Source organism: Cervus elaphus, chromosome 21, assembly GCF_910594005.1.
Source record: "Cervus elaphus chromosome 21, mCerEla1.1, whole genome shotgun sequence".
NCBI classification, from domain to species: domain Eukaryota; kingdom Metazoa; phylum Chordata; class Mammalia; order Artiodactyla; family Cervidae; genus Cervus; species Cervus elaphus.
Window position 1 is genome coordinate 40,008,778 of NC_057835.1, and position 26,171 is coordinate 40,034,948.

At 38.3% G+C, this 26,171-nt stretch overlaps 1 protein-coding gene across 14 annotated transcripts in view; it reads right to left on the minus strand.

The window, feature by feature from the left end:
- Positions 1–26,171, minus strand: part of STAU2 (staufen double-stranded RNA binding protein 2) — a 299,958-nt gene that overhangs the window by 136,463 nt on the left and 137,324 nt on the right. For all 14 annotated transcript variants that reach the window (XM_043879211.1, XM_043879208.1, XM_043879203.1 and 11 more), the window contains one exon: positions 25,670–25,730. In XM_043879211.1, the coding sequence (XP_043735146.1) occupies positions 25,670–25,730 (61 nt within the window). The remainder of the gene's footprint in view (positions 1–25,669; positions 25,731–26,171) is intronic.

Here is a 26,171-nt window from a genome sequence, read left to right on the forward strand (position 1 = left end):
GTGGAGGCTGGAAGGGGCCAAGCTCCAGGGAACTTCATCCTGATGGTGTTATAACATAAAGTCAGCGAGGGAAAGTTGCCCAGTCGTGTCCGACTCTTTGTGACCCCACGGGCTATACAGTCCATGGAATTCTCCAGGTCAGAATACTGGAGTGGGTAGCCATTCCCTTCTCTAAGGGATCTTCCCAACTCAGGGATAGAACACAGGTCCCTGGCATTGCAGGCAGATTCTTTACCAGCTGGGCCACCAGAGAAGCCCAAAACATAAAGGGGTTGCTTTAAAAAATAATTTATATCTGGAACTTCCCTGGCATTCCTGTGGTTAGGACTCTACACTTCCACTGCAGGGGGCACAGGTTTGGAACCGGCTGGGAAACTAAGGTTCTACACACTGCATGGCATGGCCAAATGAATAAATACACAAATAAATTATATAGCATAAAATATCATCCTATTTTTACAGATTTAAAGGACTTCCCTGTAGCTCAAATGGTAAAAAATCTGCGTGCAATGCAGGAGAGCTGGGTTTGATCCCTGGGTCGGGAAGATCCTCTGGAGAAAGGAATGGCAATCCAGTCAGCATTCTTGCCTGGAGAATCCCATGGACAAAGGAGCCTGGCAGGCTACCGTTCAAGGGGTCACAAAAAGCTGGACACGACTGAGCAACTAATACACACACGTTTTACGGATTTAATTTATACCTTTGCGTTTGTTAGCTTTACATTCAGGAAAATTTTTAACAAAAAAATTTAAAAAGAAAACATAGGCATTGGGGGAAAATTACAGATAAATCTCACTAGCTAGAGTAAATTACTTTTAACATTTTGCTTTAAAAATATACTTTTAGTCTTTTTTCCTATATACTTTTTGTTAATTGAAAAAGCAAGTTAAAAGGCAGAAATACAACATGATCCTTTTGTTATTTATAAAACTATGTATTTCCATTAACAATTTTAAGCTTAAAATTTCATTATATCAGTTGTTTCTTTAAACAATTTCGTATTGCTGGACATCTAATTTATTTCTTTTTTTAAAAAACACAGGGAAACACCTTTTTTTTAATTACAGCCTTATTCACATGAAAATTGATTTCCTTAACTCAGAACCAGAACCGCTAGTTCAAAGAATACGCATTTTTTTTTACACTAACAAATTGCTCTAAATTGGTACAAATGGTAGTAGTTGTGCCAATTTCACACCTCCATACAAATATGTGAAAGTTTCTCCTTCTTATTTCAGTAGTAGATATTATTATTAAAAAATCTTTGCCACTGTTCTCTGTTAGTATAGATAAGTGGCAAAGATTTTTTAAAATAATAATATCTAATATCAAAATAGGGGGGAAAAGGTACTTTTAGCTTCACCCCCTGATATCTGGGGAGGTGAGAGAGGTTGCATATTTGAGGGCTTCCCTGGTGGCTCAGACGGTAAGGATTTGTCTGTAATGCAGGAGACTCAGGTTCAATCCCTGGGTTCAGCAGATCCCCTGGAGAAGGGAATGGCAACCCACTCCAGTATTCTTGCCTGGAGAATTCCATGGACAGAGGAGCCTGGCAAGCTACAGTCTATGGGGTCGCAAAGAGTTGGACATGACTGAGCAACTTCACTTTCACTTTCATGTGTGACCAATGGTTTAATCAATCACGCCTATGTAATAGAACTGCCAAAAACCTCCTAAATGAGGAGGTTTGAAAAGCGTCTTGAGTTTGGGTCGTGTCTCCCAACTTTACTGGGACAGACGCTTCTGTGCTCCAGCTCCTTTTGAACCCCACCCTGTGTACCTACCTCTTCCCCTGGCTTTCATTTTAAATCTTTTGTAATAAACCCATGATAGTATTTTCCTGAGTTGTGTGAGCTGTTCTAGCAAGTCATCAAACTGGAGAAGGGGGTTGTGGGAACCCCCTAAATTTACACCATTTCGGTCAGGAGTACATATGGGAATATGGGGCTTGTGATTGGCAAAGCAGGGCATCTTGTGAGCCTGAGCCTTTAACTTGTGGGGTCTGCACTGATTCCAGGGAGCAAAGGAACCAAACTGTAGGACACCCTGTTAGTGTCCAAAAAGTTGGAGAATCGGTTGGTATGGGGGAAAAGAATCCCTACACAGTTAGTGTCAGAAATGCAGTAAAAACAGCCGTACGTCAACTCTGATCAAACTAGACACGTACGTGCAGTTTTATGTTCAATTTTATCTCAACAAAGTAAAAACATTTGCCAATTTGATAAGTGAGATGACATATTACTTTTTCATTAGGTGTACCAACACCAGATACAATTCTTATTTAAAGAATAACTTAATGTATGACTCTAAATTCTACACTCAATTTAAGAAATCAAGAAGCTAACAGCATTATTTCAGCAATGTTATTATATAGCAGTAATGGGCTTGCCAATAGCAATATTATCAAGCAACAAAAATGTTCTCCCAGCACTCTGGAGAGGGATTACATCACAGCAGAAGAACTCATGTGGGGTACAGGCTCCCTTATTCCACTGTAAAGCCCGAATTGACTTCATGAATAAAGAAGATTCCTTTCTATGGAGATCAACTAATATAACAGTCACAGAGAGAGAGTCAAGATACATGTAGATGTATGCGGTCAACTACCGAATGATTTTCAACATGAATATCAGTAACTGTTTGGATCAGTCACAATTCATTTAGGTTCTTTCTGTTGTAAATTTAAGTCACTTTTCAGTGGGGTAAAGACTTAAAACAAGAAACAAAGAGTAATTTAAGGACTTCCCTGGTGGTTCAGTGGTTAAGAATTTGCCTGCCAATGAAGGGGACACAGGTTTGATCCCTGGTCCGGGAAGATCCCACATGCTATGGGGCAACTAAGCCCATGCACCACAACTACTGAAAGCCTGTGCGCCTAGAGCCCACTCTCTGCAACAAGAGAAGCCACTGCAGTGAGAAGCCCGGGCACCGCAACTAGAGAGGAGCCCAAAGTGTACAGCAGTGAAGATTCAGCCGAGCTAAAAATAAAAACAATAAAAAAGAGTAATTTAAAGTATACATATTTAAGGACTTTCCACTGTCTCCTGAAAAACCATCCATCTCAATTTATACTGCTATTAGCAATGTGTGACTAAACCTGCTTTCTTACACATCTGTCAAAACAGGCTTTAGTTATTCTAAATAATTACTATCACTCTACAACATTTTGTTGTTCTATTAATTAACATTTTTTTGATTACTGCACAGATAAACTTTCTCTCATGTGACCCACTTAGGCCCATGCCTTCTTTCTTGTTGGTTCTGACCTCAGCTTTGCTCATGGACTTGGAAGGTATTCCCCTGCTCGGCCTTGTAATGTCTGTTCTCTTCACCCTCTATTTGAAGATGTTCTGAACCGTTCTTCCATCATCTACCTCTTGTCCCTGATGTGGCCTTTAATATTCCCGTCTTAGTGTTGTCAATCTGTAACCACTGTACACGGCTGCACTGCAGAGACAACACTGGCCCTGTTCTAGCACTTTACATGCATTATCTCATTTAATCCCCACAACCACCATATGAAATGGATTTTTATTTCTCTAGATTATAGATGAAAAAACTGAAGCACAGAAAAGTCAGGAAACACAGCTAACGATATGGATAACATTTAGCAATGCTAGATTTTAACTCCAGGTGGTCTATCACTAGAGCCTGGACACAATACATTAAATGACTTCCTAAAAGAACAAGCAGGGGGAGAAAAGTGCAATGTCCAGCCAGTTCTGAACACTCAGGTTTAATCCAGGAAGTGAACTCCACACCTGAAGTTTACCCAGACTGGCTCCACAGTTGATCCATGCCACCGTGGCTGTTCTTAGATGTTCCAGAGATAGCCTCACCAAAATCTTCCCTAAATTATAGAATGTCATACAGGATTTTAAAAGCTCCAACATGCCAGGCACAGTGACATCCTACAAATGAGGAATGCCAGGCCATGGTGCCCTTTCTACTTGTTTTCCCCACGAGGTTTATGCTTCTCTCAAATGGATGTGCAAAGCCTCCCACAGCGTTTTCCCAGTGCTCCAGTTCTTACTGGAAGAGCTGAAGAGAACATTCTGAGTTGAGATCTCTTAAAAGGTCTTATCCTATGTATAGATCAGCAAACTTAGCAGGACCTTGCCTTTTAATGTTCACTAACATCATAACTCTTTGAGAGGCTGAAGAACATAAATGAGTAGGAACTGGTACTAGGGGTATCAGAACAACAGGGCAAACCAAAGGAGTAAGAAAGATAACGTCGCTTCACTGGTACCAGTGGTTAATGTTAGTCTATAAATATGAGTTTCTCTGCACAGCCACGGAATGAATGCATTGTGTGTGCTTCATCACTAAGTCATGTGCGACTCTTTGTGAGCCCATGGAATGTAGCCCACCAGGTTCCTCTGTCCGTGGGACTTCCCAAGTAAGAATAATGGAGTGGGTTGCCATTTCCTTCTCCAGGGAATCTTCCTGACCCAGGGACTGAACCAGCGTCTCCTGCACTGGCAGGCAGGTTCTTTACCACTGAGCCATGGAATGAGTGCCTGGCTATTGCTTAACAAAATGAACATGTCACTTTTTATCCCAAAGCTTCAAAAGAAAGATCTTACTGTATGTTTCCATAAATCAGCTTGAATCTTGCCACAATACTGTTGGACTAAATGTTTTATTTATAAATACTCAAGTACCCAACAATATTCATCTACTTCTGTCTCAGTGAGATTTTTTGTAACAAAAAATTTTAATTCACATAAAGGTAAAACACTTTTGTAAATGAAAGAAAGCAGAAACAGTGATGACGGGTTCTTCTGATTGAGATTTACGACATGTGGGTAGATGTATGACTGTTTCAATGTAGATACTATCAAGGATGACTCACCAAATGTTAAGAAGAAAGTCAATTGTTTATATACGGTTTGAAAGCTGAGGGCTTAGAATTATACTCCTCCTCTGATCAGACAGAACATTTTGTTTAGTACTGATACTATCTCGGAAGACAGAGTCCTGCTTCCTAATAGGCATCAATTATCTTAAAACACAACCCAGTTTTGAGGTTTGCCAATTTAGAACTGGGTATCAGAAAAGTTACTTGGTTGTTACTGGAAAAAATAGATTCTTAATGAGGAGCTTCATTTTAACCTTTTCTTGTCCAAAGTTTCAAGTGACAGCCAGGCAGGTATAAATACATTCTGTGACTGGTCTTCTCAATGGTGAAAGTGAAATCCACCTCTCATAGCATTTGCTGTAAAGTCCACCTCTCCTGGCATTTGCTGCTCAGTGAATTTCCCTGGTGTGTCCTGATGGTGGCAAAATTTCGTCATCATTCTAATGTTGAATAAACCTTATTTTTAAGGTATCAAAAAAATTATCATTAAAAAATTCTTAAAACTTGGAAAAATAAACTGCTGGTTCAAAACAGGAAATGTGAGAAAAGGATGAGCAGGTATAGCAAGATTTATCAGTTTGATAGTGATTTTAAAAATCATTTATATGAAAACTCACAAAAATCCAAGTAAGGTCTGTAGCCTAGGCCACTGTATTATACCTGTGTCAATTTCTTCATTTTGATAAAGTGCTATGATTTTGTAAGATGTCGCCATGGGGAGAAGCTGGGTGATGGGTACACACTTTTTACAACTTTAAAAAGTTTTAAAACCCAACTACATGAAAGCACTGTTAGGCTGCTCTGGGCATCTCCAGAAAGAGGTCCTAGAATAAGGCTGTGCAGAGACCTCAAGGTGGAGAGCACCTTGACAGCCCCAGCTTTGGCCACTGTGTTGCCTAACATGCCGCCCTGGTTCCCTGGGCTCTGGCTGCTTGACCTCTGGTTCCATGATAATAAGGAAAAACATGATGGGAGTGTGGGCCTCGTGGTTGGGGTTCTGTTCTTTATCAGGGAAGCACCCATGCCACCAAAGGACAAGTGGGGAGCCTTGGCTCTGAACTTCACCAAGGCTTCCTTGGTGGTTCACTGTAAAGAATCAGGCAGTAATGCAGGTGATCCAGGTTCGATTCCTAGGTCAGGAAGATTCTCCGGAGAAGGAATGGCCACCCATTCCAGTATTCTTGGTTGGAGAATTCCATGGACAGATAATCCATGGTCAATTTGGGGGCTTTCCTGGTGGCTCAGATGGTAAAGAATCTGTCTGTAATGCAGGAGACCTGGGTTCAACCCCTGGGTTGAGAAGATCCCCTGGAGAAGAAAATGGCAACCCACTCCAGTATTCTTGTTTGGAGAATCCCATGGACAGAGGAGTCTGGGGTCACAAACAGTCGGATACGACTGAGCGACTAACACACACACACTCACATAAGCTGTGATGAGGCTCCCCGGGACCCTGTGGCAGTGCTGGACACAGCCTAGCAGAGAGCTGGGACTTTGATACCACTTCTTGATATCAATGCAGACCACAGGGAGACTGGACTTCTACTCCTACCCAGCAATATTGAGTAGTGTCATAAGAGAAAGAGTGGAGAGTCATGACATTAATCATTACCTAGAGTTAAAGAGCTTATGCTCTCTGTGATATCAGTGAAGATCATGTAAGGACCAGAATTCCTACTCCACCAAGCAATAACAAGGAATCTACCACCTTGGGCACCAATGGAGGCAGAAGGGGGAAACTGAACTAGTTTCAAGTAACCCACAAGGAGTGAGAAAAGAAAGCAAAAGAATAGAAAAAGTAAATAAGATGACAGATTTAAGTTCTAAACATATAATTACATTAAATGTAAATGATCTAAATATATCAATTAACAGGAAACTAGCAAAGTAGATTAAAAACATGACCCAACTACACACTGCCTAAAAGAAATTCACTTCAAATATACTGATATAGGCAATCTAAGAGTAAAGGATGAGGAAACAAGATGTATATCTTATAAATATTAATCAAAAGAAAGCAGGAAAAAAAAAGCAAGCAGGACATTCTATTTCTAAATAATGACATATGGAGATCTATCAACCCACCCCAACAAACAGCCATAAGTTATGGATATTAATTTTAAAATACTTTTAAGTCTCTGGAAATTATTCTAAGGGCACATAACAAATAAAACATTCTCCCATGTAATAAAAAACTTGGCTGGACTTTGTCCCCAGTTTCTGGGAGTCAGCTAAGTCCTTAGAATTCTGTGACTGACAGAAGTGTCTTCTTTATTCATGGTGCACCTCTCGGACATGTCAGAATTTATGCCAACAAGATGACTCAGAATAGGAGATGGCTACGTCAGAAAGACCAACCATGTGATTAGAGGGTTGGAGCTTTGAGTCACGTGGCATCAACTGAACCTCTGAGGAAAGAGGAAGGTTGGAGATTGTTATCAACTTCATGACCAATGATTCAATCAGGTACACCTGTGATATGAAATGCCCACAAAAACTGCACAATTCTGGAAACCGAGTGAACCCCCACCTGGCAACACCCTGTGCATATTACACATCACTGAGTAGGGAGCAGCACGTTCCTGACTTCATGGGAAAGGACATCAGAAAAAGTACACTGCAAGATTTGTGTCTGGGACTCTTCAGATCTTACCCTATGTGTCTCTTCTTTTAGCTGGTTCTGATTTGAATCACTTTTGCGGTAACAATATTGTAATCATAAATATAAGACTTTCCTGAGTTCTGTGATTCATTCTAGTGAATGAATTATCTTATAATCAGATAATTATCATTATAATTATCTTATAATCAGATAATTATCTTATCTGAAGGGTAGTGCTTTTCAAACTATGGTGTTGAAAAAGACTCTTGAGAGTCCCTTGGACAGGAAGGAAAGCCTAAAGGAAATCAACCCTGAATAGTCTTTGGAAAGACTGATGCTAAAGCTGAAGCTCCAAGACTTCGGCCACCAGAATGAGAAGAGCCAACTCACTTGAAAAGACTCTGATGCTGGGAAAGACTGGGGGCAGGAGAAGAGGGCGACAAAGGATGAGGTGGTTGGATGGCATCACCAACTCAATGGACATGAGTTTGAGCAAGCTCTGGGAGTCGGTGATAGACCGGGAAGCCTGGCGTGCTGATGTCCACGGGGTCGCAAAGAGTTGGACATGACTGGGACTGAACTGCAAGGGTAGTGGGAAGCCTTGACTTTATAGTCAGTTGGTCAGAAGTGAGGGTGGCCCTGGAAATCCTCCCAATAGTGGCTGGTGTCTTTTTTTTTTTAATTCATTTTTGGGCTCCCTGGGTCTTTGTTGCTGTGAGTGAGCTTTCTCTAGTTGCAGAGAGCTGGGGCTACTTCCTTGCTGCAGTGCACACGCTTCTCATTGCAGTGGCTTCTCTTGTTGTGGAACACGGGCTCTAGGTGTGTGGGTTTCAATAGTTGCAGCATACAGGCTCTAGAGTGTGGGCTCAGTATTTGTGGCATACAGACTTAGTTGCTCCACAGCATGTGGGATCTTCCCAGACCAGGGATCGAACCTGTGTCCCTTGTGTTGACAGGAGAATTCTAAACCACTGGACCACCAGGGAAGCCCTGGTTGGTGTCTTTTGAAGTGAAGCAGTCTTGTAGAAGACTATGCCCTTAACCTCTAATACCTAGCCTGGCTCCAGGGTTTTTATCATGAGTCATTGCACCTTTATTCAGGAAAATCTAATAAATCTCAGAAAGAATAAAAGTCTCTGGTACTTGAGCCATGACTCATTCCTTCCACCACCTGCAGCTACAAAGATGAGGCTCTTTTTCTCCTCAATCACCTGTAAGTAATATGGTAACTCACTAGAAGGGCAGGCCACCAGAATTTCTCATTTCCCTCAGCTCCGAGCTGCAGAAGTTAAATTTCTCATGTATATAGCCAAAAAAGTCAGGCAATCCCTTTTTACACCCAGCCACCACTCACACAGTGAAAGCTGAGAGCACTTGAGAACTGACTGCTCTCTCCTCAGCTTGCTCATGGGATGGAAGTTCACATCAGAAAAGGCAAACCAAGATTACCAGAGACTACCTCCCCTGACCAACACTCTGCTCACAGAGCAGCAGTGTCAATCTCAAAGAAGTGGGCCACTGCCCCCATTCCTACTCCAGAACAGTAGCTCAGAAATTCTGCACAGGGTGAGGTAGTCCATAAGAACAGAGCTCTGAAGTTTTCCCAAAGGAACTGACTTTATTTTAAATAGGATGTAGGAAAGTTCAAGCCTAGGGACACTCAGTCACGCATAACTCTTTGCTGGCCCATGGACTGGAGCCCACTAGGCTCCTCTGTTCATGGGATTTGCCAGGCAAAGATACTGGAGTGGGTTGCCATTTCCTCTTCCAGGGGTTTTTCCCAATCCAGGGATCGAACCCAGGTCTCTTATGTCTCCTCCATTGGCAGGCGTGTTCTTTACCACTAGCACCACCTAGGAAGTTCTACTGGAGGTTTTGGTAGTAAGTAATTCACAGCCAATGAGCTCTAGCAGTGAGCTCCAACATAAACCAGCTAATTTCCCAGAAAGAACCAGGGAAAGAACTAAGAAAAGTGCCTCTAGAGACTGAACAAACCTGAAATACTGGTCTCAAAAACTATCCTGAAAAGGGACTCAAACTTAATTGTATACGAATGAGAGCAATTTATGGTTTTATGCCAACAATCAGCAGGACTTCTCAGGTGGCGCTAGTGGTAAAGACCTGCCTGCCAATGCGGGTTCCATCCCTAGGTAGGGAACATCCCCTGGAGAAGGGCATGGCAACCTGCCACATTATTCCTGCCTGGAGAATCTCATGGACAGAGGAGCCTGGTGGGCTACGGTCCATAAGGTCGCACAGTCAGACATGACTGAAGTGACTTAGAACACAGGCACGCGATCAGTGGAACCAAACAGCTGAGTGTCGTGTCACAGAACAGGCGAAAAGTTTATCAGACTAGAGTGACAAAGAGTAAAAGAGAGCCCTACTAAATCTGTCATTCCATGTGACTATGAGCATGCTAAAGATGCTCCCTCTGAGAGGTGACATCAGAGGCTTCATTCTGCAAGAGAAATAAACTTCATAAAAATAGTCCAGCTTTTCCTCTGAAATCAGGAACAAGGCAAGAATTTCCCATTTTTGACACTTCTATTCAACAAATACTGGAAGTGCTAATCAAAGCAGTTAGGCAAGAAAAGAAAAAAAAAACCCACAAATTGGAAAAGAAGTAAAATTATCTCTATTTGCAGATTATATGATCTTATATGTAGAAAACATGAAAGATTCCACACCAAAAAAAACCTGCTTAGAACTAATATATGCATTCCAGCAAAGCAGCAATACATGAAATCTACAGACAAAAATCAGTTGTTTTTTCCATACACGAACGATAAACAATCTTAAAAGGAAATTACAAAAACATTTACAAAGTCATCAAAAAGAATAAAATATTTAGGAATTCTCTTAACCAAGAAAGTAAAACTTTCATACTGAAAATTATAAAATACTGCTGAAAGAAATTAAGGAACACACAAATGAAAAGAGATCCTGTGTTCATGGATTGTGAAATGTGTTAATAATATTATTAAAATGTTCATACTACCATAACAATTTCTAGATTCAATGCCATCCTTATCTAAATCATAGAGGCATTTTTTACAGAAAATTTTTAAAAAATCCTAAAATTCATAGAGAACTATAAAGGACCTTGAATAGCTAAATCAATCTTGAGAAAGAAGAAAAAAGCTGGAAGCATCACACTTACTGATTTCAGAATATATCAGAAAGCTGTGGTAATCAAAACACAAGGATAATAGCATAAATACTGACATACAGACCAAGGGAACAGGTTAGACAGCCTAGAAATAACATGCTTTATGGTCAAGTGATCTTCAACAATGGTGCCAAGACTACACAATGAAGAAAGAACAGTTTTCTTTAACAAATGGGGAAGCGGGATATCCACATACAAATGAAGGGAACTGGATCCTCAGTCTTACACCACACACAAAACTCACCTCAGAATGGGTTAAGGACTTAAGACCCCAAACTGTAAAATTACTAGAAGAAAACACAGGGCAAAAGTTTTACAACACTGGTCGAGGTAATGATTTCTTAGATGTGATACCAAAAGCACAGGCCAAAAAAAAAAAAAAAAAAAGCAAAAATAGACCAGGTGGAACAATGCAAACTAAAACGCTTCTACACAGAAAAGGAAACATGAACAGTGTGAAAGGCAATTTATGGGATGACAGAAAATATCTGCAAACCATCTATTTTATAATCAGTTAATATCCAAGATGTATAAGGAACTTCTATAATTTAACAGCAAGAAAACTAATCTGGTTAAAAATATACAAAGAAAGGACTTAGATAGACATTTCTTCAAAGAAGACATATGAATGGTCAATAGATATGAAAAGATGCTCAGCATCACTGATGATCAGAGAAATAAATGCAAAAAGCAACACCATAATGCAGTATCGCTTCACACCTGGTAGGACGGCCATCTTTTTTAACAGAACTGAAATAAGAGCCGACCAAGATGTGGAAGAAACTGGAGCCCTTGTGCACTGTTAGTGGGAATATAAAATGGTATAGCCACTATGGCTGGAGCTACCTCAAAGAGTTACAAAGAGAATTATCACATGAAATAGCAATCTCACTTCTGGGTATTTACCCAAAAGAATCTGATAACAAGTTCTCAAAGAGATATCTGCACTCTAGTGTTCACTGCAGCATAATTCACAAAATTCAGGAAATGGAAACAATCTAAATGCCCATCGATGGTTGAATGGATAAAGAAAGTGTGATTTATACACACCATGGAATATTATTTAGTCATAAAAAAGAATGAAATCCTATCATTATGCAACAACATGAATGAACCTTGAGGAGATGATGCCAAGTGATATAAGCCAGTCATAGAAAGACAAAACTATTTGATTTCACATAGAAGAGGTATATAAAGTAGTCAAACTCATAGAAACACGAAGCACAATGACAGAGGGGAAATGGGGAACTGCTTGCTGTTCACTGAGTACAGAGTTTCAGTCAGACAAGATGAAAAAGTTCTCGAGATTTGCTGTACAACACTGTGCTTGCAGCTAACAATACTGGATTTGTACCCTTAAAATTATTAAGAGGAAAGATCTCATGTTATTTTTTATCACAATAAAAAAATAGTAAAATTTATAGCAAATATCCTACATTCCAACAATGAACAAGTGTAACACAATACCATTTATATTAGCACTGCCCCAAAATGAGATATTTAGGTATAAATTTAACAAAATATGTACAGATCTGTATGACGAAAACTCTGATGAACAAAATCATGAAAAACTAAATAAATATTCCATGTTCATGGATAAAAAGACTCAATATTGTCAAGATGTCAGTTCTTCCTAACTGAACCTATAGATTCAACAAAATCGCAACCAAAATCCCAGCCGAGTTGTTTTATGGATATCAACAAACTGATTCCAAAGTTTATATGGAGAGGCAAAAAACCCTGTAAAAGGCAACACAACACTGAAAGTGAAGAATAAAGTTGGAGGATTGATGCTACCTGACTTCAAGGCTTACTCCAAAGCTATGGTAATCACGATAATGTGGTGTAGGTGAAAGAACAGACAAACATACAATGGAACAGAAGAATGAGCCCAGAAACGGACCCCTAAGTACAGCCAACTGATCTCTGATAAAGGGACAAAGGCAACACAATGGAACAAAGGTAGTCTCTTCAACAAATGATGCTGGGGTAACTGGACATGCACATGTAAAAAAAAAATTAATCTAGACACAGACCTTATACCCATCACAAAATTCATAGAAATAAATGTGGAATTCAAACCTATGAAGCTCCTAAAAGATAACATAGAGTATCTAGATGACCTTGGGTATGGTGATGCCTTTTCAGATATAACACCACAGATCCATGAAAAAAATAACTGATAAGCTGGGCTTTGTTAAAATTTAAAATTTCTGCTCCACAAAAGACATTATCAAGAGAATTAGAAGAGAAGTTACAGACTAGGAGAAAATACTTGCAAGAGATACATTTAATAAAGGTCTATTATCTAAAAATATTTTATGAGGGACTCTTAAAACAGAAAAATAAGATATCAATCCATTTTAAAAATGAGCCAAAAACCTTAACAGACACCTCACCAAAGAAGATACAAAGATGGCAAATAACCATATGAAAAGACATTTCACATCATAAGTCATCAGGGAAATGCAAACAAAAACAAACAGATATCACTACGCAACTGTTTGAATGGCTAAAATCTGAAGCAATGACATAACCACCAAGTGTTGGTCAGAACATGGAGTTAAAGGACTCTAACTCATTGCTGACAGGAATGCAAAATGGTACAGCCACTCTGGAAATTCATTTGATGGTTGCTTAAAAAACTAAACATACTCTTACTAACATATGTTTCCTGGTATTTAATCAAAAAAGTTAAAAAGTTATGTCCACATAAAAATCTGCACACAGATGTTTATAACAGCTTCATTCATAATTGCCAAAACTTAGAAGCAACCAAGATGTCTCTCAGTAGGTGAATAAACTGTGATACACTTTTCAGAGCTAAAAAGAAATGAGTTATCAGTCATGAAAAGACACAGAGGACCCCTAAATGCTTATCACTATGTGAAACAAGTCAATATAAAAAGATTACAGGTCTGTGATCCCAACTACATGATATTCTGGAAAAGATGAAACTACGGAGACAGAACAGTGGTTGCCAGGGGTGATGGGAGGTTAGGAGAGATACAAAGACAAAACGTAGAAGATTTTGAGGACAGTGAAAATATTATGTATGATACTGTAATGACAGGTATACATTACTATACATTTGTCCAGACCTATAAAATATTTAGTACCAAGAGTGAACCCTAAGGCTCACTATGAACTTTGAGTGACCATGATATGCCAATGCAGGTTCATCACTTGTTTAAAAAAAGGTACCATCTGCTGAGCTATGTTTTTAATGAGAAAATTCATGCACATATGATGATGGAAGGTTTATGAGACATTTCTATTTCTCTTTCTCAATTATTCTGTAAATCTAAAACTGCTCTAAAAAAAACTAAAATGCTTTTTTTTAAGTAACAACAACAACAAAAATACTAGCACAGAATGTAACAAAGAAAAGATGATACAGTTCAGTGGTAAACATACTTGAATGAAGCCCAGCTATCAGAGGTCAAGTTACAGATTGCCTCTTTACCTTGTTTCCTTCATCTATAAAATGAATTATACTAGGGGAACTTGAAAATCTCTTTCAGCTCTAAAAGTCTATGAATCATCTTAACACAAACCAGAAAGCTTGGAATAAAACAATACGCTTGAATAACATCACCCCAAAAGCCTGTTGAGTGTTTTTAAAGATGGACTATTACTAAAGTTTTTTAGGTCTTAAGAAAAGTCATATAATGCAGATGGTGGCTTCATTGGTAAAACAAACACTGCATGTACTTTCTCAGCCGTTTAGTGTTTTTACATGATCCACCCAAATATCAAACTGGTATCTGAAACAATAGTTTGGACATTTTCCACATTATGAAACATCCTATAAAACATCCTTTCAAGAAAATGCGTATTTAATTTTAGTGGAATTTCTTTAAGAAAATATTATTCAATTTTCCCTTAATTATCAGCAAGTGATATATCTAAGAAATAAATATGTTATCAAGTGGCAAATGCAGAGCTTAGAGTCAGAAGACACGAGTTTAAGTTTTCACTACTTCTAACTAACTGAGTATCCTCAGGCAAGTTATAAAATCACCTGTAACCTCTTTCCTGTTTATAAAATATAAGAGCTGGATGTTCTCCAATCTTTTCAGCCTTAGGACTTTTGTCATCTTTTTGTTCTATGAATACCACGATTCAAGGATCTATCTTTCAGACAGACTGAATTTCTTTAGTAACAATAAATCATCTTTCTGTTTCTTCCACCAAAGACTGCCAATGTGAGATTCAGAACAGCTTGAGATATGAACTCAGACATACGTTGATCTAACCCAAAGCAAAGCAATCTACTAAGAATGAAAGCATTATTTCCATTAGGTTGTTGAAATACCAATAATGACACCTATTATATATATAAGAGTCCAGCAACACCATGTTGAGAACTACAAGTCTAGATGATATCTAAGACCATTAATACAGTGGGGAGAAAAGTGAAACACTGCTTTTTTCCCATTTATGCAAATATTAAACACTGACAATGTCAGGTACTGTGCTATATGATTTTATTTTAAAATAAAGCAATCGATTTTTTTTTCAAATTACACTTTCTACTTTTTAACTCTTCTTTCCTTTTCTTATGAGGAGAAGAGGAATAGTTAACCCTGTTTATCTTACAGACTGACTAGCTTCTCAAAAAGCAGTTTCAACTTTTAAAAACTTCATTGAAATCAGCAATAATACCAAAACTAGTACGTGCATGTGTGCTCAGTCGTTTCAGTCGTGTCAAACTCTTTGCGACTCTATGGACTGTAGTCCTCCAGGCTCCTCTGTCCATGGGATTTTCCGGGCAAAAATACTGGAGTGGGTTGATATTTCCTACTCAGGCGAACTTCTTGACCGGGGATCAAACCCAGGTCTCCTGCATCTCCTGCACCGCAGGTAGATTCTTTACCACTGAGCCACCAGAGAAGCCCCAAAATAGTACAATGTAGTCTATAAATACCTTCTGAATGAATGAATGAATGCTACACCCATTACACACAGAGGTTTTAGGGAGACCATCACCACTGCCTTTCTGGACCCTAACTGCCCTCAACTGTACAGTCCCCTGCTGCCTCTTTTAGTGCTTTTAATTGATACTGTGACTACCCACACTCCTCTCATTTCTCATATCAAGGGGATTTTTACCTTTTCAATTATTTATACTCCGTGTAGCATGTGCAGAAAGAACATAGACCAAATATACCTTCATTCACATTTGTTTTAAACAAAGTTTAAGTTTACTCATATTAAAACAAAATAATGATTAAAACTGGTGCATAGTTAAATGAGGGCTTTCTAGGAGGCTCAGTGGTAAAGAATCTGCCTGCCATTGCAGGAGATGTGAGTTTGATCCCTGGGTTGGGAAGATCCCCTGGAGAAAGAAATGGCAACCCACTCCAGTATTCTTGCCTGGAATATCCCACAGGCAGAGAAGCCTGGTTGACTATATAGTTAATGGGGTTGCAAGGAGTCGGACACGACTGAGAACATGCACATACACCATGGTCAAATGAACAGAAGACAACAGAAACTACAGAATAAAACCATATACATACAAGAATCTTAGTATACAACAGTCAAGTCAATGCAATGGGGATGAAAGCTGAATCCATACTTTTAGCATAAGTCCCAGAGGTATCAAAGATTTAAGGACAAAAAAAGAAGAAAAAAAAAAAACAACTATAGAAGTTCCAAAAGGCAATTAAAGAATTTTTTATAATCTCAGAATGGAGCAGGCATTATTAACTATGCTAAGATTACAAATGCTATAAAAGATTATAAAACAAAGGCCATTCAAATACATTAAAAAGAAAACCAAATTTTAAAAGAAAATTCCACCATAAATAAAGAGACCAAGAAAAACATTGGCAAGTCATATCATAAAGGCACACACACATGCTCTTTTCAAGTAAGGGGGAAAAAAAGACCAACAAACTAATTTTAAAATGAGCAACAGATATAACTTTATCACTGACATAAACTAGTTTAGAAACAAAAAAAGAAGTGTAGAAATGGCTCATAAATGTACAAAAGATATACTCAATCCTACTCTCAATAGGAGAAATGCAAAATAAAACTACACTGAATAACATACTTCAGCTATCAGATTGGCAAGTATCCAGAAGTTTGAGAGCACGCGCTTACTGAAGCTGTGGGGAAATAGGAAATCCCATACACTGCTGGTAGGAATGTAAACAGGGAAATCTCTATTGAGCATAATCTGGAGACATTTATCAAAATTATAAGTGTACATATTCTTTGACTTACTATTTCCACTTGTGAGAATTTATCCAAAACACTAGCAAACATGTAAATGGATGGGGTATGAGGTTTTATGCAATAGCATTATCTATAATATAAAAATATGGTGACATGAAAGTCGCTCAGCCATGTCCAACTCTTTGTGACCCAATGGACTATACAGTGGGCTTTCCTGGTAGCTTAGACGGTAAATCACTGCAGATGGTGATTGCAGCCATGAAATTAAAAGACGCTTACTCCTTGGAAGGAATGTCATGACCAACCTAGACAGCATATTAAAAAGCAGAGACATCACTTTGTCAACAAAGGTCCGTCTAGTCAAGGCTATGGTTTTTCCAGTGGTCATGTATGGATGTGAGAGTTGGACTATAAAGAAAGCTGAGCACCGAAGAATTGATGCTTTTGAACTGTGGTTTTGGAGAAGCCTCTTAAGAGTCCCTTGGACTGCAAGGAGATCCAACCAGTCCATCCTAAAGGAGATCAGTCCTGGGTGTTCACTGTAAGGACTGATGTTGAAGCTGAAACTCCAATAGTTTTCCACCAGATGCAAAGAGCTGACTCATTTGAAAAGACCCTGATGCTGGGAAAGATTGAGGGCAGGAAGAGAAGGGGGCGACAGAGGATGAGATGGTTGGATGGCATAACCAACTCAATGGGCATGGTTTTGGTGGACTCCGGGAGTTGGTGATGGACAGGGAGGCCTGGCGTGCTGTGGTTCATGGGGTCGCAGAGTCGGACACAACTGAGTGACAGAACTGAACTGAAAGCGTCTGCCTGCAATGTGGCAGACCTGGGTTCGATCCCTGGGTTGGGAAGATCCCGTGGAGAAGGAAATGACAATCCACTCCAGTATTCTTGCCCGGAAAATTCCATGAATGGAGGAGCCTAGTAGGCTACAGTCCATGGGATCGCACAGAGTCAGACATGACTGAGCAGTTTCACTGGTCAATGGACTATACAGTCCATGGAATTCTCCAGGCCAGAATACTGGAGTGGGTAACTGGTCCCTTCTCCAGGTGATCTTCCCAACCCAGGGATCAAACCCAAGTCACTTCCTTGGCAGGCAGATTCTTTACCACTGATCTACCTGGGAAGTAAACAATCCCAATGCCCGTCAGTTCAAAACTAGTTCAATAATAATAAGACTAAAGTTCTACACATAATCAACTTGGAAGGATCTTTGGGACATATTGTTGAATGAAAAGAAAATTGTAGAAGAGTGTGTCTAGAAAACATATTAAATAATAGTATGTATTTATTTTATCCACATTTGAATTTGCTTCTATATGTATAAAAAGATTCTGGAGTATACATAAGAAACTAATCAAAAGTTACTTGTTTGAGAGACAGGGTGGAAATTGTGCCAAAGAGGACAAAGGGGAGATTTCTCACCTTTTTTGCATTTAAAATTTTTATCCATTCAAAAAATTAAGTAACAATAGAAGAGTAAAATAAATAAGGTTAATGATATAGTCTTATTATCTTATTCTTATATAGTACAGCTTCCCTGGTAGCTCAGATGATAAAGAATCCACCTGCAGTGCAGGAGACCCAGGTTCGATCCCTGGGTCGGGAAGATCTCCTGGAGAAGGGAACGAACGGCTACCCACTCTAGTATTCTTGCCTGGAGAATTCCATGGACTGTAGAGTCTGTCAGGATACAGTCCATGGGGTCACAAAGAATCGCACGCAACTGAGAGACTAACAATGATAGAGTAGAATCTGAACTAAATTTGAACTATTCCAACTAAAACATCATCAAAATGAAATCAAAGGTATAAAAGTGACTTTAAAATGTTTCTATTTCTACTAGATATTTTGAAGGGCTCTCCAGTTCTTCTACTACAAAACAACCAGTATTTCCTGTAAATCTGAATTTACACATAACCAGTTATACACAGATTCCACTCCAAGGTGTGTTCCCAGAAACTCTTACACGTTTACTAGGAGATATGGTGAAAAATGTTTACAATAATGCTGTTTATAATAACAAAATCTTGCAAATAACCTCAGTGGCTTAATCGGAGGATAAATTAATTACAGAATATGCACACAGTGGCACAGTGGATGAAATAACTACATGTTAACAAAAATGGTCTTAAATTACAATTTGAAGTGGGAAAACAAAGTTCCAGAAAATATACAGCATAATGTCATCTTTCTCTAAAGTTTAAAAAAGCAAAACTAAACAAATACTGTTAAAGACACATACTTAACAAGTTGGGAAGACTGTATGTAAAATCCAGAGCAAGCAGTGACCTCAGGTAGGAAAAGGCAAGCCAGCCAAGAGACGTGAAAGAAGGTAACGACATTGGTAACATTGTGGGTCTCAAATGGAGTGGTGGGAATCTTAAGTGTTTATTATCATGCGTCATAACTTATATGTGTTAAATTTACTATATATCAAGCATTACCTATATTTTTTCTTTAAAAATAACACACAGTTTAACATCTCTTGGAAAATTACAATATATTATCTGGGAGTTTATAAACCTCCATCTTTCTAGACAAGCTGATGAATGAGAACTTACTACTCTTATTTTCTCCTATGTTTATTGTAGAGTTTCTTTGATAACAGAGAAAATCAACACTGTAGTTCTTAATACCTCAACTTTCAGTCTGGGAGACTGTCATCTGGGCGTCACTGCTCTGTTCTTTTTCAGTTGTAAAAATCCTAGTTCCAAACACCTTTGATCCCCATAGGGCTCTGAGAATACAGAGCACATATTTCAGACTTCCAAAACAAATTTCAGAAACTGAAATTACATTCAAACTTCAGAAAACTACTCATTCTCTCTTCTTAAAAAAAAGTCATAAAAGGCTCCTCAAGTGGAGAGCCTTAGGTATTCAGATAACTACCTCCCTAGCTATTAAATATATATATCATTTGTTTAAATTCAAACAGATTGTGCAAATCAGGCCAAAGTTTGTACATCTGAGTGTTATACTTGAATTTTTTTTCTGATTATAAACCAGGGTATGTTTATTACAGAAAAAAAATTCTCTTATATTTTTCCATATCTTTTAGTTAAGTTATAAGAAAAAGTGGGCCTAAGCTTTGTATTCTTACTTCTTCAGAAAGGCACTGCTAATTCACAGTCCTCTAACAGCTGGTGAGTGCTTGTTGCTTCAATGGTTGGAATAATCATTTTTTAATTCTTGTCAACTATATGGATCAGAAATTACATAACATTTATTTCTAATCTGGACTTTCCTGATTGCTGAACAATTTCATTATTTAATTTCTGTTCTTTTTAAATGACTCCCTAAGTTCTTTGGACATTTTTCTATTGCTGTTCAATCGCTAGGTTGTGTCCAACTCTTTTGTGACTCTGTGGACTGTAGCCTGCTAGGCTCCTCTGTCCACGGGCTTTCCCAGGCAAGAATACTGGAGTGGGTTGCCACTTTCTCCTCCAAAGGATCTTCCTGACCCAGGGATTGAACCAGTGTCCCCTGCATTGCAGGTAGATTCTTTACTACTGAACCACCCATTTATTAATCCGTAAGTGTCCTTTGTGTATCTTTAACCTGTGGCTATATAGGCTGCAGGTTATGCCTTCTATCATTTGACTTTTTATTTTCTTATGTTGTTCCTTGAATTAATTTTTGGTTTTCATATATCTAAATCCATATCCTTCTTATGATTTCATTCTCTGCTCTTATGCTTATGAACACTGTCATCCTGCAATCAATGGATGCAGCCTTAAATTATTAATGTGGTTTCCTTTTTTCAAAAAACATGGATCTGAAATCTTTTTGCATGTAAAAATGTAAGTCAAGTTTTTAAATCACGAAAATTTAAATTCATTCCATCTTTCTTGAGAATATTTCAGAAAAATACACTGTGTTAATCTGATTAAAGATTTTCCTTCTAGTTTCAGGTTATTCTTCCTTAAATAAATGGGCATTTGATTATTAACTCAACTGGTATGCCTAAAACAGATAAGTTTAACACACTCTCATACCCCTAATTAAAATACCAATGAATTGAGACTTTCTTGGTGGTTAAGAATCTGCCTGCAAATACAGAAGACATGGGTTCTATTTGTGGTCCAGGAAGATCCCACATGCCATGGGGCAACAAAGCCCATGAGCCACCACTACCGAGCCTGCGCTCTAGAGCCCATGCTCCACAACAAGCGAAGCCACCGCAGTGAGAAGCCTACACACCACAACTAGAAAGTAGTCCCCAACATCACTTATTGTGATAATCATTTCATGAGGCAAGTCAAATCATTATGCGGTACACCTTAAAGTTATACAGTGTTATATGTCAATTATAACAATAAAACTGGAAGAAGAAAAAAGAAATAGATTGCCACAAGTAAGCTATACTCTTAGATTTCCAACACAGTATTTATGTTCAAATAAATAATTAAGTTGAATACTTGGCTTTATATTTAAATTGCATTGGCTCCAAATAATTTAACTGTCTCATTACAAAGAAGCTTCTATTACGGAAGCCCCCAAAGGGAACTGTATATTCTTGCCTGGAGAATCTCATGGACAGAGGAGCCTGGCAGGCACAGAAACGGACATGACTGAAATGTCTTAACACACAAGTGTAACATAAAAGTGACAAAATTTTTGATAAGTCAACTTCAATACTGCAAAGGTTAATAAGAATTCTTTCCCATCTCAAAAGTATGTGTCTTGGGTCATCTCTAATGAACCTAGAAGAGTCAGCATATTTCATAGGGGCTAAATAAAACTTTTTAAAAGGTTAACGGAAAAATATTTATGTGAAAAATGCCTCCAAATAATGTTTTAGTGGGTGGATTCGGCACATACCAGTGAATACCTTTGAGCTGAGTCCAATTCTGAATTAAGCTGGAGTTTACCTTTAAGAAACAATGAACCTGCTTTTAAGTAAAATCCTGTATTAATAAGAAACATGGAATGTGAATAAAAAAAGATTTTATCAACTGAACTGTATCTAAGTAGTTTACAAAATTTTCCATGAGCCATCAGTAAGTATTTAAAACGCATGATCTTTTAAAAAACTTGCTAGTCATTCATCTGTAAAAATCTAGCTTTTTATGTGCATGCCAAACATAAAATTGCCCCCATGCTAAATTTAACACAAACCTCACATTACAGTTATATGTTCTTATACTTTGACATGACTATGACAGTATTCACAGGGTGAAAATACACTTAGAATGGTCTATGTTCTGCAACTCATGACAATGAAGAAAGCCTGGGAAGGATGTAAAAATTAGGTCCATATTTTAAGTCTGCAGCCAATCAAGCCAGGAACCTGGCTATGCAATCACAATCACTTGCAAAACCATTTAAACTATTTCTTAGCTGTAACTGTTAGCAGTTTCTTACGACTGTAATCTTTTAAAAAAAAATCTCCCACTTCAAATATTAAATGCACATGTACATTAACTTTTTTGTCTACCTACAGTTAGGGGCTAACTGCGCCAGGCTAAAATTGTCTTCTTTCCCCTTTACAATTCTGCATTCTCTTAACTTTTGTATACTATGGCTCCAAGTTAATTTCATAAAACAATGAGTGGCTAAAATTTTGTCGTTTTTAACTACTATTTGTGAAGTAAAGTTTAGCCAAGAAAACAATGGAGAGAGTCACTTTATGACATTTTGTTGTTTATGAAGTAATGTTACCTTTTTAGATGTTATTCAAGGATGATTAATCAAGTTTAGAAAATTAAAGATACTTGGCATTATAAACTGATACGTGTAACTCTTAACAGAGCACGTGGAAGACGACGACGTAAACTGAGTTGCTCAAGGTCAGACAATGTGGTGGCGAGGCGGGCAGCTCAGGCAGTCTCCAACTCCTGTCCTCCCCTCACGTGCCATCCTGAGCAACCCCTGCTCTGAGTTCTGCCGGCAAAACACGATGACACATATTGCCCACAGGACAGGAAACACCTGGGGCAGAATTTCAAACTTAAGAAATTGATTAAGTAGAAGAGACTTTAACCTAAAAGCTATCATACTATGTGAATTTAAATTACTTTTTAGGTAATGGAGTCATCATACTGATCTACTTTTTCTTGTATTTAAAGTAGCTAGGAGCTGGCTCCAGAGGACTCGGGGGTTCCACTACATAGAACCCGCTCAGGAGAAGAGAGCCAGTTAACTGTCAGAGCTGGACTGCCCTCGCTGTCCGTGGTAACCTGGGCAGGGCCCACTCAGAGAACCTCTGTATCAGCTTTCTCACCTCCACAATATTGGGAAGGGGCCAGGGAGCATTCTTGTTTCAGATTTTGAACTACTGGAGACCAGAGCAAGTCCTAAAGTGCTAACATTTGGTTAAATTTTAAGGATGCTTCAAACAGCTTATGATTTCCAACATTATGTTTAAAGCAAATCTTTTACACATTCTTACACATTTCTCATCTGTGAAACTCACTGGCCTTTTTGTGATATTTCTTCCCCTACTTGCAAAGGAGCTCCAAATCCCTCAGAAAGTAAAAAAAAAAAAAAAAAACAAAAAAACCAACAGATGTAAAGATGAGGGTCAAAATACCACTGTTTAGTGATGGAGGCTTCAGGTCATCTATAATGTGCTTTCATGTTAAAACTACCAAATTAACAACTATCTGACTTCCATATTTAAATATGTAATGTTTATGTTCTCTGGAAAAAACCTAATGCCAAAAGTAATCATTCAAATACAAACCATACATATTCTTTGGTCACGTGTACATGCAGAAAAATCTGAGAGATAAGAAGTTTAAGAAAGACATTTTTGGCAAGCCTACACAAAATTATAGAATTTTTATTAAAAAGAAAAGGGGGGTGGGAGAAGGTATGGAAGAAAATTAACATTCATTATGTGCTTACTAAGAAAGAGCTACTGTGCTAAGTACTTTACATAAAACTGAAACCAACTGAATGTTTCTCACACTCCTTGACCAAATAACTATGTGCTGTTCTTAGTCACCCAGTCATGTCCAACTCTTTGCAACCCCATGTACTGTAGCCCACCAGGCTCCTTTGTCCAAGGGATTCTTCAGGCAAGAATACTGGAGTGGGTTGCCAAGCCCTCCCCCTGGGGATCTTCCCAATCCAGGGATCAAAACCAGGTCTCCCACACTGCAGACAGATTCTTTACTATCTAAGCCACCAGGGAAACCCAAGTAAATACAATTCTATATATTCAAACAACAAAGGAATCAAAAACTCTCTGAGAATCCTGAACTGATTCCATTTTTTATTTGGGCAACGTGCTGAGCCTATCACATTCATCATCCTTACATACATAGACAAAAGGCCCAGAGTCATATCAAATTATTTAAATTATTCCCAGAAAATAATTCATGAATACCACTGCTTCACTGAAACAGTTTTTTCAAGAGGCTAGTTTTGATAATCTGAGAATTCAATTCTCATAAGCAGGCTCTGGTAAGAATTGTCACAAATTTCATTATACATCAAAAGATGAGCAGTTACTAATATGAAAGAATACTCTTCATGACAAGAATTTACGTATTTAAGCTAATTCAGCTTCTGAAGGTTATCAGGAAGAGAACTGGGGTTAGAAATGAGAAAGATCCGACTTTACTGGGGACTTCACTTTGCCGGGGACTTCACTTTGCCAGGGTCTTCACTGGTTGGCTGTTTCATCTTACTGATTTAAAGTAAAATGGTCACTTCAGTGAAAACAGATGCTTTTGGGGAGCAGTGGGGAGGAAGTAAAAATGTCTACACTGCCAATGTATGACAGCTTGATCACATACCTTTGAAAACAGAAATACCTGAAGTGGATATTTATTTTTATTCTTTTAAAAATTTTTTTGAAGAGCTAATTGGCTTTTTCGATGATTCATGAATCAGGCAGCATACTATCTAGCAACAAGAAGGATGCTCCAAACACTGGGAATCATCTTAGGTGAGCAAAATTTGCCTGCCATCCTAAAATGTTTCTCTGTGACATGTAGATTACTTTGAGCCGAAAACAATCAAGGCCCCAAAGACTCAGGAAGACCCGGTCATCTTCCCATTAACTCCCTTCTCCCACTTCAGTAGAACTGAAGTGGATTTTTAAATGATGATATACTATTATTTGGAATAAAATTGTGAGCAATTTTATCCTTACATTTCTGATATTTCAATTAGTAACTTTAATAAAATACCAAAAATTCTAATGACTCAGCACAATCTGAAAAATGTGTACTACAATGTTAAATGAAAACACACTACAAATTTTTGTCTATATTCTAATTATGTAAAAGTGTCTGTGAAAGTGTAGTCGCTCAGTCATGTCCGACTCTTTGCGATCCCATGGACTGTAGTCTCCCAGGTTCCTCCATCCATGATATTTCCCAGGTAAGAATATTGGAGTGGGTTGCCATTTCCTTCTCCAGGAGATCTTCCCAACCCAGGGATTGAATCTGGGTCTCCCGCATTGTAGGCAGACGCTTTACCGTCTGAGCCACCAGGGAAAAGTGTCTGTGTGTGTACCTAAAAAAGTAGAACTGTGAATACAGTTAATGCTGGGTTATATTGGACCGGTAGATAACTTTCTCTTTCTTGATTCTTTTCTACTGTGATAATGTCACAATAAAAACAACTTTAAAAAAAACAACATCATCACTTTATGGATAAAACGGTTTTCTGTCTGCAGTGACTTAACCGTGTTAAAGGTATGAGTCTCTCTGTCTTCTGTCAGTTGCAGGAAAGCAAGCACCACACTTCCTGCCTCCTATAAAACACTTAGTATAGCATCTCAGGCCCAGAAAGACCCAGTAAACTCCCAGTGAGGGACAAGTCATGGGACCACTGACGAACACCAAGTGCAGCTAATATAAAGGTAGAAACTTACTGTTACTTGTTGGTTCAGGAAACCCAGCCTTTGGACCACTCCATCCTTTGTTTTCCCCTGTCTGAAAAATTAAACCAATTGTTTAAATTCAGGAAAGAAACTTAAATTAAAAAAAAAAAAAGTTAATCCTAATCAATAAAAAAAGGGTACAGGTTATTCTGTTCATCCTCTCCACTGCAGACCCCAGGACCATGGACACAAGAATTATTAACATGAACTGTAACATCTAACCCTTTTCTACATTCATATGTTTCTTATGCCTCCTGCTTTTATCTATTTAAATTTATAATTTACATCATCAAGAAAGCCCCATATTTAGCATAATATTTAGTATATACATTATGTTTAACACGGGCTCTATCAAGGTGGCGAAGAAGTAAATAATTTGTTTTCAAACAGTAAACAATAGTCATCGCAAGCGCTAAAGTAAGTAAAAGAGATTTTTTATCACTTCTGAAGTTAAATTAATGATAGAAATATTATGTCTGTTCTGGAAAAGTCC